Source organism: Hoplias malabaricus, chromosome Y (genome assembly GCF_029633855.1).
Source record: "Hoplias malabaricus isolate fHopMal1 chromosome Y, fHopMal1.hap1, whole genome shotgun sequence".
Lineage (NCBI taxonomy): Eukaryota > Metazoa > Chordata > Actinopteri > Characiformes > Erythrinidae > Hoplias > Hoplias malabaricus.
In genome coordinates this window covers 55,966,745-55,982,222 of record NC_089820.1, presented here as the reverse complement: position 1 = coordinate 55,982,222, position 15,478 = coordinate 55,966,745, and the positions used below count along the sequence as shown (strand labels likewise).

At 42.3% G+C, this 15,478-nt stretch overlaps 1 protein-coding gene across 1 annotated transcript; it reads left to right on the top strand.

Moving 5' to 3' along the window:
• The first annotated feature begins 11,149 nt into the window (after nt 1-11,149).
• Nucleotides 11,150-15,044, top strand: LOC136679195 (GTP-binding protein RAD-like). Its single transcript, XM_066657582.1, has 5 exons — nt 11,150-11,246; nt 12,207-12,551; nt 13,381-13,454; nt 13,562-13,766; nt 14,140-15,044. Exons 2-5 carry the CDS (start codon nt 12,218-12,220, stop codon nt 14,415-14,417), a joined length of 891 nt encoding a protein of 296 aa, XP_066513679.1. The 5' UTR covers nt 11,150-11,246; nt 12,207-12,217; the 3' UTR covers nt 14,418-15,044.
• Nucleotides 15,045-15,478: the final 434 nt, after the last annotated feature.

Sequence of the window (15,478 nt, the reverse complement as noted above, 5' to 3'; positions counted from 1 at the left end):
GGAGAGTTTCCTGAAATCTAATCACGACGGAAGCTACTTCCTTTTTTACTCAATGCCCACAGAGAAAAAACACTCTGAAAATGAAAAAAATATGGCCCGAAAGTGAAAAAAAAATCTTTATTGGGTAACTCAAAGTTTTATGAAGGAATGAAAACTTGACTCTGATGAACTTGAGCAGCAGGGAGGGAAGACAGGAGATGTTGTTAATCATTTGTCTGGAGTCTGTCTATCTAGGGTTGTAGATTAGCCTCGGAGGACAAATAGCCGCTGGGTTGAATAGTAAACTTTATGGAAATATTTGACTTAAGGGAGGGATTGTGACTGGCACAGCTTTCCCACAGAGAGAGAGAGAGAGAGAGAGAGAGAGAGAGAGAGAGAGAGAGAGAGAGAGAGAGAGAGAGATTTTTCATTTATTATTATCTTCTTGCGACATAATAACAGCATATAACACAGAAATATTACAATTTCATATTAACTTGTGTTCAGGTGTTACAGCACATTCCTCCTCAGTCTTCCATTCGTTGTTGTGTCTGAAATGTTGGAAAAAGGGCCTTGGCTTAATCATCCTGATGCCTCTTTATCATTTTAAAGCATGTAAACTCCATTCCGCATCGAACAAGTTCACAGGAGCAGCTGCTTTGGAAAAGAACATGCATTCTTTCACAGGCTCCAATTTTCTGTTTGAAGATCTCACTTTATTTCACAGAAAAAAGTGTGGTGTGTTCTCCCAGTGTCTGCGTGGGTTTCCTCCGGGTGACTGTCTGTGAGGAGTGTGGTGTGTTCTCCCTGTGTCTGTGTGGGTTTCCTCCGGGTGACTGTCTGTGAGGAGTGTGGTGTGTTCTCCCTGTGTCTGCGTGGGTTTCCTCCGGGTGACTGTCTGTGAGGAGTGTGGTGTGTTCTCCCTGTGTCTGCGTGGGTTTCCTCCGGGTGACTGTCTGTGAGGAGTGTGGTGTGTTCTCCCTGTGTCTGCGTGGGTTTCCTCCGGGTGACTGTCTGTGAGGAGTGTGGTGTGTTCTCCCTGTGTCTGCGTGGGTTTCCTCCGGGTGACTGTCTGTGAGGAGTGTGGTGTGTTCTCCCCATGTCTGCGTGGGTTTCCTCCGAGTGACTGTCTGTGAGGAGTTTGGTGTGTTCTCCCTGTGTCTGCGTGGGTTTCCTCCGGGTGACTGTCTGTGAGGAGTGTGGTGTGTTCTCCCTGTGTCTGCGTGGGTTTCCTCCGGGTGACTGTCTGTGAGGAGTGTGGTGTGTTCTCCCTGTGTCTGAGTGGGTTTCCTCCGGGTGAGTGTCTGTGAGGAGTGTGATGTGTTCTCCCTGTGTCTGCGTGGGTTCCCTCCGGGTGACTGTCTGTGAGGAGTGTGGTGGATTTGTTCAGATCTGGTGCGAGATTGAAACCTGTTTTTTCTGTCTTAAAGAGGAACCTTTAAGAGATGTTTATCTAATGGAGTGATAGGGAATTTGGTTTTTCACTCTGTCATGCTCAAATGTTCAGAGCCCATGTTCTCTGTGCTGTAGCAGTTAATCTAGTGTTTAGAAAATTGTATTCATTTTTCATTTGACTTTCTCCTTCTGTTTACACCAGGGGATGTTATTGTTTCTAATATCACTTGCAAAATCAATGGGCTGTACTTTTGCTTTTACTTTTGCCTGAAAATAAAATAAACAGAGCATTGTCTCGGTTATTTGCTCAGTGCTGTATTTTACTTGATATTTAGCCAAGCAGTAATGTCTATGTAAAGGTGAGAGAAGAAGCAGAAAGCTCTTTTTCATCTCAGTTTTTATGCAGATAAAAAGATTTTACCATTGAGTGACATTTTTTTTATATTAAGCTTCTTTCACTAGACTTCCCAAAATGCATCTAGTGCTAATCTAGTGCTAATGTAATCTATCTAATGCACATAACAATTGGAAATCCAGAACTTGTTGGGTTCACAGTTGGCCTTACAGTATTTTGTTCACACCCACTCAGAAAAAGGACTTGATAATGCCGCAGAGGCCTTTTAGCTGACAGACTTTACACTCTGGCTTCTTTGAAGGCTGTTGCTTTTAGTGGCCAGCTATGATGGTGGTCCATTAATGATTAACTCACAGGTTATTCGGGAAGTAAACCCTGGATAGTGTATGTGCCATGTTAGACAGATCAGTTAAAGATTGTAAAATGTCTGTGCCTTTTCCATATTGACTACAGTCTGTAAAAGCTCGTGTTCAGCCTGATATCAGTTTATTTGAGGAGGCAGAACTTTAATAAATAAATTCTTGTCACTTTTCTTTTAAACCTTTGCCTCAAGCTTCCTGTGAAGCGCTTTTACCTACAGACAGATGGAGGACAGACTTGTTTTGACCGCGCATGATAAATATGAGGGTGCTTTGTGGTCAGAGGACAAGTTGTTGAGAGAGTGCTGTTCTCTTCGGTGAGGCCATGAAACTCGCGGCGGGGGGAAGGGATCTTATCTTTTCACAGACAAACCAGTTCTGTCTAACAGCATCAAAGCATGTTACTCATCTCCTTTAAAGCTACACACTGTTCCTTTGACTGAACGGTCCCACTCAGAGCTGGACTTCCATGGGCAATCATGAGTGCTATTACGTGGGCTTTTACCAAAGGCTAATGTGTGGCATGTAATGGTTTAAACCCTAATGAGCATTGATGATATGGACACGAGCTAAAATGCTGCCATCAGCCAATATTCCTCCTCTGCTAGCTGCGATTGACCTCTCCTCTTTACCAATGGCCTTTAAAAGCCCATCTCAGACGATAGCTGCTTTTAGCAAGCATGAAATGTTTATGCTCACACAACTTTAAGAATCATATTAGCTTGTGGTGTCATGTTCCCGAAAGCCACTGTGGCTCCTCTTCTAAGATTCAGCAGGAAAAAGCAGTCTGATGCATGCTTGGCCTCTCTGGACTCAGAGAGTCTGATGTGGTGCTGGTTTCACAGCCAGAGGACCTGCCTTGTCTTGTTGTGGCCTATTTTGTATGTGCTTTTGTTACCTTGGAATGTGTGAAGCCTCCCCTCTCCTGCTGAGCCAGCTCTAGCTCCCTTGCTGGAGGCATGTGGTTGTCTGTGCCTGTGTAGATGAAACACTTCGGTGTTGCCAGTCGGCACTGAGACACGCTATGAAAGTGCTCTGGGCACTCTTGGGGTCTCTCGTGAAGCTTGGTATCCGTATTGATTTCTGTCCCCCTGCTCATGGCAGTATCAGCACTGCTTACGTCACTAGGGTTGTATTCCATTAGAAGATGTGATATTTACAGCAGAAAGTGCAGAGAAGCCTGTATGTACACCTGCTTAGACATGAAAGGAAGGATAGTCGAGTCACCTGACCCTGTACTGCTGTGATATCTCATGTGAAAATCATGATGTTCCAGGTACTAAGAGATTTTGCTAAACCACACAATCAGACACAACATCTAGATAGTGGTTTAGTGTTAAAAGTCTCATTTACTATTGAAACTGAAGATATTCTGATAGCAGGGGCCTTCCTAGCCCACACACACATACAATTTGTAAGGGCACAGCTGTAGCTGTCTGCTTGTAAATCAGTCGTAGGGGCACAAATGTGCATCTATTTAAAAGCAGATTAAACACTAAATTGCCATGGATGAGAAATGAAGCACAAATTACCATTAAAACACTTTGTATTCGTTAAATCCATTTTGTTGATGTGACCTTGTTGAACACAAACAGAAACAGACGCTGTGTCCAAAACTCTATTCACTATAAGCACTATTTTGGTGTTCCGCCATTTTGTAGTAGTGTCAGAAAACATAGTGGACCATTTTTAGTGCACTCAAACAATCCCACAGTGCACCGCAAAGTGTAGTGTAGAACCCATGTACACTAGCCAATAATAGTGGTTAGTGGGTACCCATAATGCACTGCACTGTTTGGTAAAAACCCGCATTGAAGTAGTGTCCGAAATTGTTCACTACCGTCCTGACTTCAGTTTCTTATTACAGTGCACTGTATAGTGAGTAAAATAGTGAACAGGGAGCCATTTTACATCTGTGTTCACTATTCCTTGAAAATGTGAGTACATTTTGTAATTGCTTATCTTCTACAGGACTTAATTTAATATAATATTGTGTAGAATTGATCTATTCATAAATGACATTCTCATGAGAAGTGTTTTTGGATGGTATTACATGTTCTTACAGTTATTTTCTGTGGGAAGGGAACATCAGAATACTTTAGTGGTGTAGTAGTTATTTAAAGTCACGTTTCACAATTATAAATGACCACATCCAAAACTATGAAAACTATGAGCTGGCATTATCTTGTCTGATTGACTTTGAAATTTTGAAATGAATTATCTTCTCAACCATTTTGGAAAGACACTGGGGCATTGTGGGAAATGTAGTGAACAAAATTAACATTTTACCATGAACTTAGTGGGGCACAGCAACATTTTCCCGAGGCACATACCTCAGTAAATTGAGTCTACTGATGCCCCTGCTTGTTACCAGTGTTTCTGGCATACTGGGTTTCAGTATGCACTCCCAACACAAACAAGGTGTATTTAAGGTGGTTTTTCATCAGCACTTTGAACAGGAGCCCCATCTCTTGTGGCCTGTCGTCACTCTCTTTGCTGTAACAATGACAGGTACTCCTCAGTCTGAGCTTTATTGACAGTAAACAGCCTCCTTGGACTTTTGGGACTTGGACTCTTTTGTCTTTGGGGAGAAGCTGGGTTCCACAGGACTTTTTGTGACCGGCTCAGGCTTTGAAAGAAGGAAAATGGGGGGTTGCTGATAATAGCCCCTCAAGCCTGGCCTTAGTTTAGCCCTCAACAAATCCACCACACCCAAAATCTCCTGTCCTGCCCTGAGTTTAACTCTTATTGTCAACACGCAAAGTAAGTGTTCAGTGGGAACTGCATTCCACCAGCTTAGAGACACAATGGAGTAAAATATCCATTAACATCCAGGTTCAGATTCAGAGCTAGAAACACTAAAATAAAGGGGCTCTTTGGAGAAATGCTATAAGAGAACTACTTCTACTACTTCTGAGGAAACCGTGTTGGTAAAGAAGAGGAGGGCAAGACTTAGCACTTAAAGGGAACGTCTGCTATTGTGGTTAATCACAGTTCTCTCTCGTTGTTTACATTCCAAAGCTATGTGTCTTTTAGCTGTGTTTAAGGGGAATAAAACTGACTGTTGTTTGTACGCTGCTGAAGCGTAAATTGTAAGTTTTTATTCACTGTTTGAATTACCACAAAAACCTGAGGTGTTTATTTTTGTCCGTAATGCAGTTAGGCATCTCCTGAGTTCAGAGACATTTCCACCTTAAGTGATCTGAAAACAAAATATATTTCAAATCAAATTTATTTGTATAGCTGCTTTTACAACTGATGATGTCACAAAGTAGCTTCACAGAACTCCGGTAAAGACAAAGTATTGACATGAAATGTAAAGAATGTAAAAATGTAAAAATCCCCAGGTGAGTGAGGCCAAGGGCGACAGTGGGAAGGAAAAACTCCCTTTAGAGCTGAGGAAGAGACCTTGGGAGGAACCAAGGCTCACACAGGGGGGGACCTATCCTCCTCTGGTCAATCTGCTGGTGATAAAAGTTAGGAGTCTGTGAAAACTTCAGTGTAGGGGCAGCTCCAAGGCACTTAATTATTTCCCTCCTACGGAGCAGTCATGAGAAATATCCTCATTTCGGTATATGCTTTTCATATTTTAGTGTCCTCTCTGTGGTCTAAAAAACCTCCAGATGCCTCAGCTGTCAAGAGAGAGAGAGAGAGAGAGAGAGAGAGAGAGAGAGAGAGGAAGAGAGAGAAACACATAAACACATCAAGCTAATTTTGCAAACTGACTGGAGAGCAGCAAATGGCAAGGAAACATCTTCTGAATCTTATATAAAGTGTTTATTTATTTATTTATTTTTATTTTAATGGCCGAAAGCCCACACCTATATTACACACTTTTGTAAGACCCTTCAGCCCCTGAATTAAAAGCCTTAGAGTTTAATAAGACAGGGATTTCACAAGGTTAAAGCTGAAAGATCCTCATCATATTATTAAGGAGTTATACCAGTTTAAGAGGTTTTGACCCTTTTAAAACCCTATATTTTTGGGACTTCTCCAGTCCCAGAGGTGATTACTGCACCCTTCCTGTACTCTATAAATAGACTGTTCCCACTGGGTCATTTTTAGTTTAATTAAGATAAAATTGTGCTGTTTTAGATCTTAGGTTTATTGCAAACCAAAACAAGAACCATGAATACACTGTGTGTGTGAATGCAGTGTTTGTGTCCTGCTGTGAGAAGGGAATGCAAATTGCATGTAGAAGGTGTGGTCACAGTTTATAAACCGGTCTTTCAGGCTGTTACAGTGTTTAAGGAAGTGTCTCAGTGCATGGCTTTGTGCTTTTGACTGAGAGAGAAAAAAAGTCACACATTTAAAGCTTGAGCACTCTTTACACATGCTGGGAAACCACCGGTCAGTCTCCACACAGGACTATTTCAGTAGCTTTTATTAAATCTCATTATGCTCACACCTAGTGGCTTGGATGTCTCAGGGATTCTAGATATTAATCCTGTTTAAGGGTGGATGCCCCCATGTGGTGGGCCTACTGTTTGGAGCAATAGGTTTTTGTTTCATTTCAGTTGTTTATATTGTAATTCAGATAAAATACAGTGAAACATCATTTTAACTACATTTTACAGTTAACTAACTGTAGTTGTAATTTGTGTGAGCGTTGAATTATTCACCTGTATCTGTCTCATCTGGATCAGGGTCATGGTACCAGCAATCATTGGGCAATAGGCAGGAACACACTCACCCAGTCACTCACACACTCACACACTGACAATTCGACAACTTTGTCTTTCTGGAAACCAGATCACCTATAAAAAACCCCACAGAGACACACCTGCTGTGGTGAAACAAATTCAAAAATGAGCCGTGAGCTTATCAGCTTAAATGCATTGCCTCATAGATTAACAGGAATAACAGGTCAAAAGTGAAAACACACAAGTTGTGGCACGCTAATGCTCAGTAGCCTGACCTAATATTACACTACATAGATGTTTTTATTTTCTATGGGGTCTATGTGTTTGTTGGAGATGTAGTCATTGCTCATGCTATGACAACTCCTTCCAGCTGGACGCCATTTTGTTTAGCCGCCATGTTCTAAATATTCATGTTTAAATTATTGAGTAGGGGTTTATGAAACAAAAACAGCCCCAATGCATTTTAAACAAACCTTTAAAACCATTTGAATCAGATGAGTAACTGTATTAATACACGATTGGTTCTGGTTTCATTTAAAGCTCACTCAGGTCAAATGTAAATGGGTAAAACCGGTAAAGATTGTATAAATACAGTTGTTTACATTTAATCAGCATAAGGGCCTCAAGTTGTGACTGCGCGCTTCCCTAGGTTCAGAAAGAGGAGTGCTGCCATCTAGTGGTTAGATACTCGCATTACATGAAGCGTTGGTATTTACAAAGTTTAAACTTTGATAATCGTTAATTTATAAGACGACATTTACGGAGCCCTTATGGTCAAATCCAAAAAAATAGAAAATCAATTATGGCGTGAAAATTACATATTCAAATGTGGGAACAAATATATTAAACACATAGGGACATTTTAATAATTATTATACGGTTTTTAATAGTCGTTCTCACACAAAACGATAGGGGATCTAAGGTAAAACAAGGTAAATATATGTGAATTACGTCTAAATCATACTAAAATAATTAAATATTAAAACGGTATATTGTGATTGGTAATGTCAAAAGACCGTGTTGTAAAATGCAATTCCCGTTGAGCAGAGTGGCGCAGCGGAAGCGTGCTGGGCCCATAACCCAGAGGTCGATGGATCGAAACCATCCTCTGCTAACATTATTACCATTTTGCCACTGTACACAATAATAACATTTACCACCCAACGATCACGTTAAATTACATTTATGAACAACATGAAAACACGAATACAACCAACAACACCATTAAAATAAGAATGAAATGATAAAAAATAAAGCTCGACGCTGTTGTAATTCCTAAGAATGTCCACATGGGGTCAGTGTAACGCTTCTGCTTTTTCTTTCACTAAATAAAACAAACAAAATCATATTTATAGTCAAGTTTAATGTATGTAAATGACCAGTTATTTATTTAAACTTGACAAATACAAGTCCTTACACACACGTGCGCACATACGCACACAAACAAGGTAAACATATTTTTTACACACTTTTATACGTACACTATACACACTTTTGGGGATATTGGGCATAATAAATTAATTCGTACAAAATTTTCATATACACATTTTAATTTTAAAGTCTTGATTTAAATAAATAAATAAATTAATTAATAAATACTCATGGTACTACAATCTAAATGACGTGTTTTTCCCTATTTTTTTCCCCCCTATGTCCCCCCCCCCCCGCCCCATAAACAGCATGTGAGAAAGGATGCCCTCTTCTTGTTAATGAAGTACAAACAGCACACTCCCCTTCCTCTTCATAGCATTATTAATAACCAGAAGAACATGTGTGCTTGCTATGATAATGAGCCAGAGCCTGAGCTGTGCAGTGCGTCACCTCAGAGCTGGACACCTCATCCGTCCAGATCAGAGATAAACATCTCCACCACCTCCACACTTAACTGTGTATTTGTCCATAGTACACACACACACACACAGAAACCCTCATAAACATCAGTGTGGGGTCTTACCTCATTGTTTCTCGAGGCTGAATCAGTACACTTCACAAACAGGATGTAGGTATCAATTTCTAAAAAAAAAAACAATTAAGTCACAGAAAACAACACAATGGGAGTCAGACATAAAGATCTTCAAAGTCCACTTTGGGCATTTAAAACCTACTTCAGCCCACTAACCTATGTCCATTAACCAAACCCACTGGACACAACAGGATGCAGGTGTCACGTCTATAAGTGAGGCTCACGAAGGAAATGAAGAATGCATCAAAGAGGAAGCATGAAAAAAAATGTACATTTTTAAAGCAACACTAGGTAGTATTTTTACATTCAAATTACAGCTTCCAAATCATTGTGGTGCTTCACTGACCTGTATTAGAGAGAACAGAGCAGAGCCGTTATTGCTACTCAGGGCACAGCACTGCAGAAACTGCACTATTGGCACTTTTCCACTGCATGGTACCTACTCTACTTGGTTCTACTCACTTTTAAGTTCCTGGTTCACTAGCATGGTTCTGTGGGCTTTGGAAACGACTGCAGCGGAGACAGTAATGTTAAGCGCTGTTTACTTGTTGTGTATTTGCATGGTGTTGTTATGCTTTGGGACTGAACGAGGCTCCACGCAGTAGTACAGACAGAACATTGCAGCTGTTACACTGTCCAGCTCTCACTAGGGTTTTTCATAGTCTACCAATCCAAGGAGCATTTGTAATTTTGAGCGAACTGTTGGGAGTCGGATGAAACAAATGTGATCACTACTTTAGCATGGAGTTTTAAATAATGCCTAGTTTGTGCTGGATGTCTGCATTTCATCATGTTTGACACGTCTCTTTAGCCCATCAGCGCTTTGCAAGAGTCACGCAACACGTTTAGTCCCTACTAAGCTCACTTGGAACCATGAGTGTGTAGGGATTACAGAAGTACCCGGTTCCTTGTACCAAAATTGCATAGTGGAAAAGTAAAAAAGCTGAGTAGAGATGACAGCCAAAAAGCACCAAATGGAAGAGGGTAGGAAGCACCAATTCTTACATAGTAGGGCGGTATGGTGGTTCAGCAAGTAGTGTCTCTGTCACAGCTCCAGGGTCCGGGAGGTTGTGTGAGTCCCGCTCTCGGTGACTGTCTGTGAGGAGTGTGGTGTGATCTCCCCGTGTCTGCGTGGGTTTCCTCCGGGTGACTGTCTGTGAGGAGTGTGGTGTGTTGTCTCTGTGTCTGCGTGGATTTCCTCCGGGTGACTGTCTGTGAGGAGTGTGGTGTGTTCTCTCTGTGTCTGCGTGGGTTTCCTCCGGGTGACTGTCTGTGAGGAGTGTGGTGTGTTGTCTCTGTGTCTGCGTGGATTTCCTCCGGGTGACTGTCTGTGAGGAGTGTGGTGTGTTCTCTCTGTGTCTGCGTGGGTTTCCTCTGGGTGACTGTCTGTGAGGAATGTTTTGTGTTCTCCCTGTGTCTGCGTGGGTTTCCTCCGTGTGCTCCGGTTTCCTCCCATGCTCCAAAAACACACGTTGGTAGGTGGATTGGTGACTCAAAAGTGTCCCAGGGTGTGAGTGTGCAAGTGTGTAGTGTGCGTCACCCTGTGAAGGACTGGTGCCCCCTCCTGCATTGTGCCCAGTGATTCCTGGTATGCTCTGCGACCCTGAACTGGATAAGTGCTTCCAGACAATGAATGAATTAATCTTACCTAGTGTCGCTTTAAGGGAGAACCTGCAGAAAAAGACAAAACGAAAACACAAACACTACAACGGAGACATTTCCACTGATATCGTTGTGTTCTCCCTTTATGTTCATTCTTTGTTTGCTTGTTTAATGCTGTGCAGTTTTGGGCCACGGTACGTGCAGTTCTGAGTTTGGACACTAGAGGGCGGAAACGCATTATTTATACGTTCACCTTCACAACTGTGTCCAGGTGAAGTCACCTCTGAGAACGAAGCTCCAGAAACGAACGAGTGAATGAATGAATGAATGAATGTATGATCACGATTTGGTGTATTTCTTATTAAACAAAGATGAAATGGTTCTGTACGTACGGGACATTTTTTCTTTCTCTTCATTTATTCATTTTCATTTTATTTTCCTCTTATTTGGTCATTCCCTCATTCTCTCTCACCCTCTCCCTTTCTCTCACTCTCTCATCCCCTCTTACAGCGCGAGGGCAGTGGTCTAGAACAGGGTTCCTCTTTGTAGACATTACTCACGGGGTTTTTGAAGCAGAGCTGAAATCATGAATGGTGATATCACCATCCTCATCATCATCCTCATCATCCTCACGGGAGGGGTTTCGGAGGGAGATTCCCCCACTACCTTTGCCAGCTTTTAATCGCACTCCCACTCTCCATTTTGCCCTCCCTCCCCTCCTTTTTTTTTTTTTTTTATTTGGAGTAACGTCACTACTATAAGGAGGCGAGCCCAGCCTCGCCGTGACGTCACGGACCCTGTCCGGCTATAAATAAGGGGATCCGCGAGCTCCTCAACTCATCAGAGAAGCTCTCCGGGGCCACAGCACATCACTCGGATCTCTAGCCCTTACTTTTGGGATCTTTCTTTTTCACTTCTTCTCGAGGACTTTGGACACATTTACAGAGAAGGTAGGCTCCAGTTCTTCCATTTAGGCTTCTGTCAATGGTTCATTTACACAGATGCTCGTGTGGATTTGTCTTTAGAAAGGTATACAATTAGTGTTTCCTGTTTTATCTTCAATTAACATTATCCTGGCTACTTCTATATCTGCTGTCTAATGTGTATCATACTGCTGAGCTGCAGGGCTGCTAATACCACTGTTTGTACTATAACATAGTACCATATCTACAATTCATTACGCTTCTTATTATACTGATATTCTGACGGATGCGGACACACATCTCAACCACAACTTAAGCACCTCATGAGATGTTAGAAAGCTTAAGGTGTGATGGACAGTTCTGAGCATCCCTGGTCACATTGTAGTGCTTTGTGTGTAAAGTATTGTGATATAATCACAATCTACAGTGCACTCCTAAATACTGGGTGCTTTGAGTGTTCTTTAGTGAATGCAATTATTTGGCAACATGTATTCTGTATGGAAACATCTGCAGGATGAAACGGTTCTTCAGACTCACTGAGAACGTGTTGAACATGGTTCTACATATATCAGCTTTTTGAAAATGGTTTTGCGTAGCACAGAAAAGGGGTTCTTTTACTGTAACATGGTTCCGCTTGTTACAAAAGGAGAACAGGTTTGGTGCTCCACGGGATTATTTTCAGAAATGCCGTCAGTCTAAAGCAGCATTTGACCATGCACATGGTTCCACAGAAATCATGGTACTTAATAGAGCCATTGCCTTTATCAGAGAACCTTGGAAGAACCCTTTTTTATGGGAGTGTGTGCCATATATAATGTTTGCACAGGGCTCATTACCATCCAGTGTATTAACCCTGCAGACAGATGTGAATCCTCTGTTAAGGATTCTCCGTCACATGGAACATTAGACCAGTGGGTGCCAAAACCTTTTCACAGGAAGTACAGTGTGTAGCTCGTGTGCTGAGTTGCGCTGTGCCCTTGTGTCCAGGTGCGGATAGCATGACTTTGAACAAAGGCGACCAGCTCAGGAACATGGAGAAGAGGAGAGGGAGCGTGCCGTTCCCTGTGCACGCACACAACCTTCACCGGCGGAGCGTGCCCTCGGCTCCCCACGCAGAGCTTTCCGCTCTCACGCGCTGCACCTCGTACAGCCCTGGAGAGCAACACCGCCACAGCTGCGTGTCCGACTCTTCCGACTCTGTCATCTCTTCTGGCAGCGACTCAGAACCTCAGGTCTACAAGGTTGTGCTTCTTGGGGAACATGGAGTGGGCAAGTCCAGCCTCGCATGCATATTCGGCGGTGTGGAGGACAGCCACGACTATGAGGATGCAGGTAAAAACACAACACACACACACACACACACACAACGACAAAAAACATAAACCCCAGGGTCAAAGGGGTCAAATTCAGGTGCAGACTCAAAGCTTTAAATTTGAAATTTGAGATTATATTTCACAGTTCATTTATATTAGTTAGAAAATGAAATAAAAAAGAGCATTAATTTAGCATTAGCATCAGCACAAATGCATTCTGGGCCTCAAAACCTGTGGTAAATGGCAGTGCAGAGGAAAATAGCTGTCTTTGCTGTTGTGATTCACCTGCTTGGCCGCTGTAGGTTGCCTTGACCAATGTACTTGTGCACTGGCCAGGATTTAGGATGCACGACCTCTGGTGGCTATGTAGGTAAACTACAATAACACAGACAGGAACTCTACTGACGCTGCCTACCACACCTTTAATGGAAGATGTGCTGAAACACCAATACAACACAATTAACAAAGTGTAAACAACCCATTTTAATACAGACTAGTTTGAATATTAAACACAATTATAGTGTAATTAAATGGAATATATTGCTCAGAAGAGAACTTTTATTCCTTAACTTCCTGTAAAATTGCACCCTGAGATTGTTATATTTAGGCACGAAACTGAGGTTAATTAATTACTGCTATCTCCATTGAGTCTCCATTGCCTCCATTAGTCTCTGAGAGATTCAGTTAGAGAAATATGAGATTTCAAAGACTGAAATTGACTGAAAGACTGAAAGTGCTGGGGTTAACAGATGTGTGAAGTTAATCCCACTGGTCAGGGGTCAGTGATATTGAAATGCAGTGTATATTATGTTTAGCTAATGTAGATATCATCTGCTTGCTTTTCTTAGGAAACACATACGACAGATCAATCGTGGTTGACGAGGAGGAGGCGAATATCCTGTTGTATGACATCTGGGAACAGGTGAGCATAAAATAACTCCTGTTTACTTGAGAATAAAGATTCTGATTCTTATCCAAAAGCTCGGACCTCATATTCACTATTAACTGGTTGGTTCTGTCATCTCACAGGATACCAGTCAGTGGCTGAAAGACCAGTGCATGCGAATGGGTGACGCTTACATCATCGTGTACTCGGTGACGGATAAGTCCAGCTTTGAGAAAGCCTCGGAGCTCCGCATCCAGCTCCGCAGGGCTCGACAGTCCGAAAACATCCCCATCATCCTGGTCGGCAACAAGAGTGACCTGGTGCGCTCCAGAGAAGTTTCTTTAGAAGGTGAGTCACCCATCATCTGCCAGCAGAGCCTCAGTGTTTGCCCCTGGCCTCCACTCACTCTGTCCCGATAGTTCAGGTAGCTGAAGTGAAGGCTGCTGGGGTTACATCACCATTCTTAGATGAGTGATACCAAGAAAATCTCACTGAATAAATCAGACCCCAGCTCCATGCGAAGCCTGAAGGAATAGCTATGTTTCCATCGGTAGCTAACGTATGACCATGATTCGATTCTGCTTGATTTCTCGTTCAGAAATGATTCAGAAAGTTCATATCTGGTTTTATTATCAGAAAAACACAGAATACTCACATGGAACACGTGCAAAAGGACCCACCTACAGTGTCTAACCTGTGTCCCCCTCTTTGTCCACCCCAGAGGGCAGTGCCTGTGCAGTGGTGTTCGACTGTAAGTTCATCGAGACGTCCGCATCTCTGCACCACAACGTTCGCACACTCTTCGAGGGCATCGTCCGGCAGATCCGTCTGAGGAAGGACAGCAAGGAAGAGAATGCGCGGCGAATGGCCAGCTGCAAACGCCGCGAGAGCATCAGCAAAAAGGCCAAGCGCTTCCTGGGCCGCATGGTGGCCCGTAAGAACAAGAAGATGGCCTTCAGACAGAAGTCCAAATCCTGCCATGACCTCTCGGTGCTCTGAGAGAGCCAGACACTCGCCCCTGAGACCAGAAGCTGTGTGTGAAACCCAAGGACTAGACTGCTGTACAGAGATTTGCATATTTTCTATTGTAACATAGACAAGATTATAGGAGACAGAGCTGACGACACAGCGTCGATGTTGAAAGACCTGCATGAAGCTTTTAAAGTTTCTAATTCGTTTTATTTTCTTTTTTTGGTTTTGTTTTGCTGCCTTACCATGTAGAGTCTCAAAGCTATTTCTCTGTTTGGATGGAAGGCTGTGGACATGCCTTTGAAATAGAAAAGAAAGTGGGAAAGTATGTTTGTGAATGCAGTGGGTATTGTACGAACTACACTCCTCATCAGTGGGATACTCTTCTCATGTTCATGAATAGAGCACAATTAATTTTCTGTATTGACATGAGACATGGAATCATATTTACTTGAATCTGAGTGCGCAGGTTCGTACTTCAGCTGAAAACACACACACACTCACACATGACCGGGTTTGGAGTGTGTGGCAGGGTCAGGGGCCTCCAGACTGAGACATTTCACACATTTGATCCTGATTATTTAAAGAGGTGTGAGTGAATGGCCTAGAAGCAATAAATTATGTGTTTGTGAGCTTTTTTTTTCAAAATGTTTGATTTGCACTTCCATTTAATATTATTCAATTGTTAATTTTATTACATGTTTACATTAATTTTATAATAAAAGAACAATACAAAAAAAGTAGCCTTCCTGTCCTTTGCTTATCTATGCTCATACATACACTGCACACTACACACAGAAAACACGGGTGGTTCTCTGAGATGGGGAATCTCTATTTGGCTTAAGTGGTATGTAAAGATTTGAATGAGCTTTTAATATATTGTTCTACACAGAATCAAAATGTCTTCCACTACAGTTACCCCTTATCGGTGCTATAATGAACACTCTTCGCTGATAGTGTGATATTACGAGAGGAATGGTGTTTAATGGGTTCCCTCATGAATATTCAGGCATGGAACTGTTCAGGGACATGTCGAGCAGCAAAGTAATGACAGGAAACAAGGCAGTTAAGGGGATTCATGTCAAATTAAA

Bases quoted from the DNA above. Each gene is read 5' to 3' on its own strand.
- LOC136679195 (XM_066657582.1), top strand. From the start codon at position 12,218: ATGACTTTGAACAAAGGCGACCAGCTCAGGAACATGGAGAAGAGGAGA. The intron at 12,552-13,380 runs GTAAAAACACAA...TGCTTTTCTTAG, and splicing joins CCACGACTATGAGGATGCAG to GAAACACATACGACAGATCA. The intron at 13,767-14,139 runs GTGAGTCACCCA...TGTCCACCCCAG, and splicing joins CAGAGAAGTTTCTTTAGAAG to AGGGCAGTGCCTGTGCAGTG.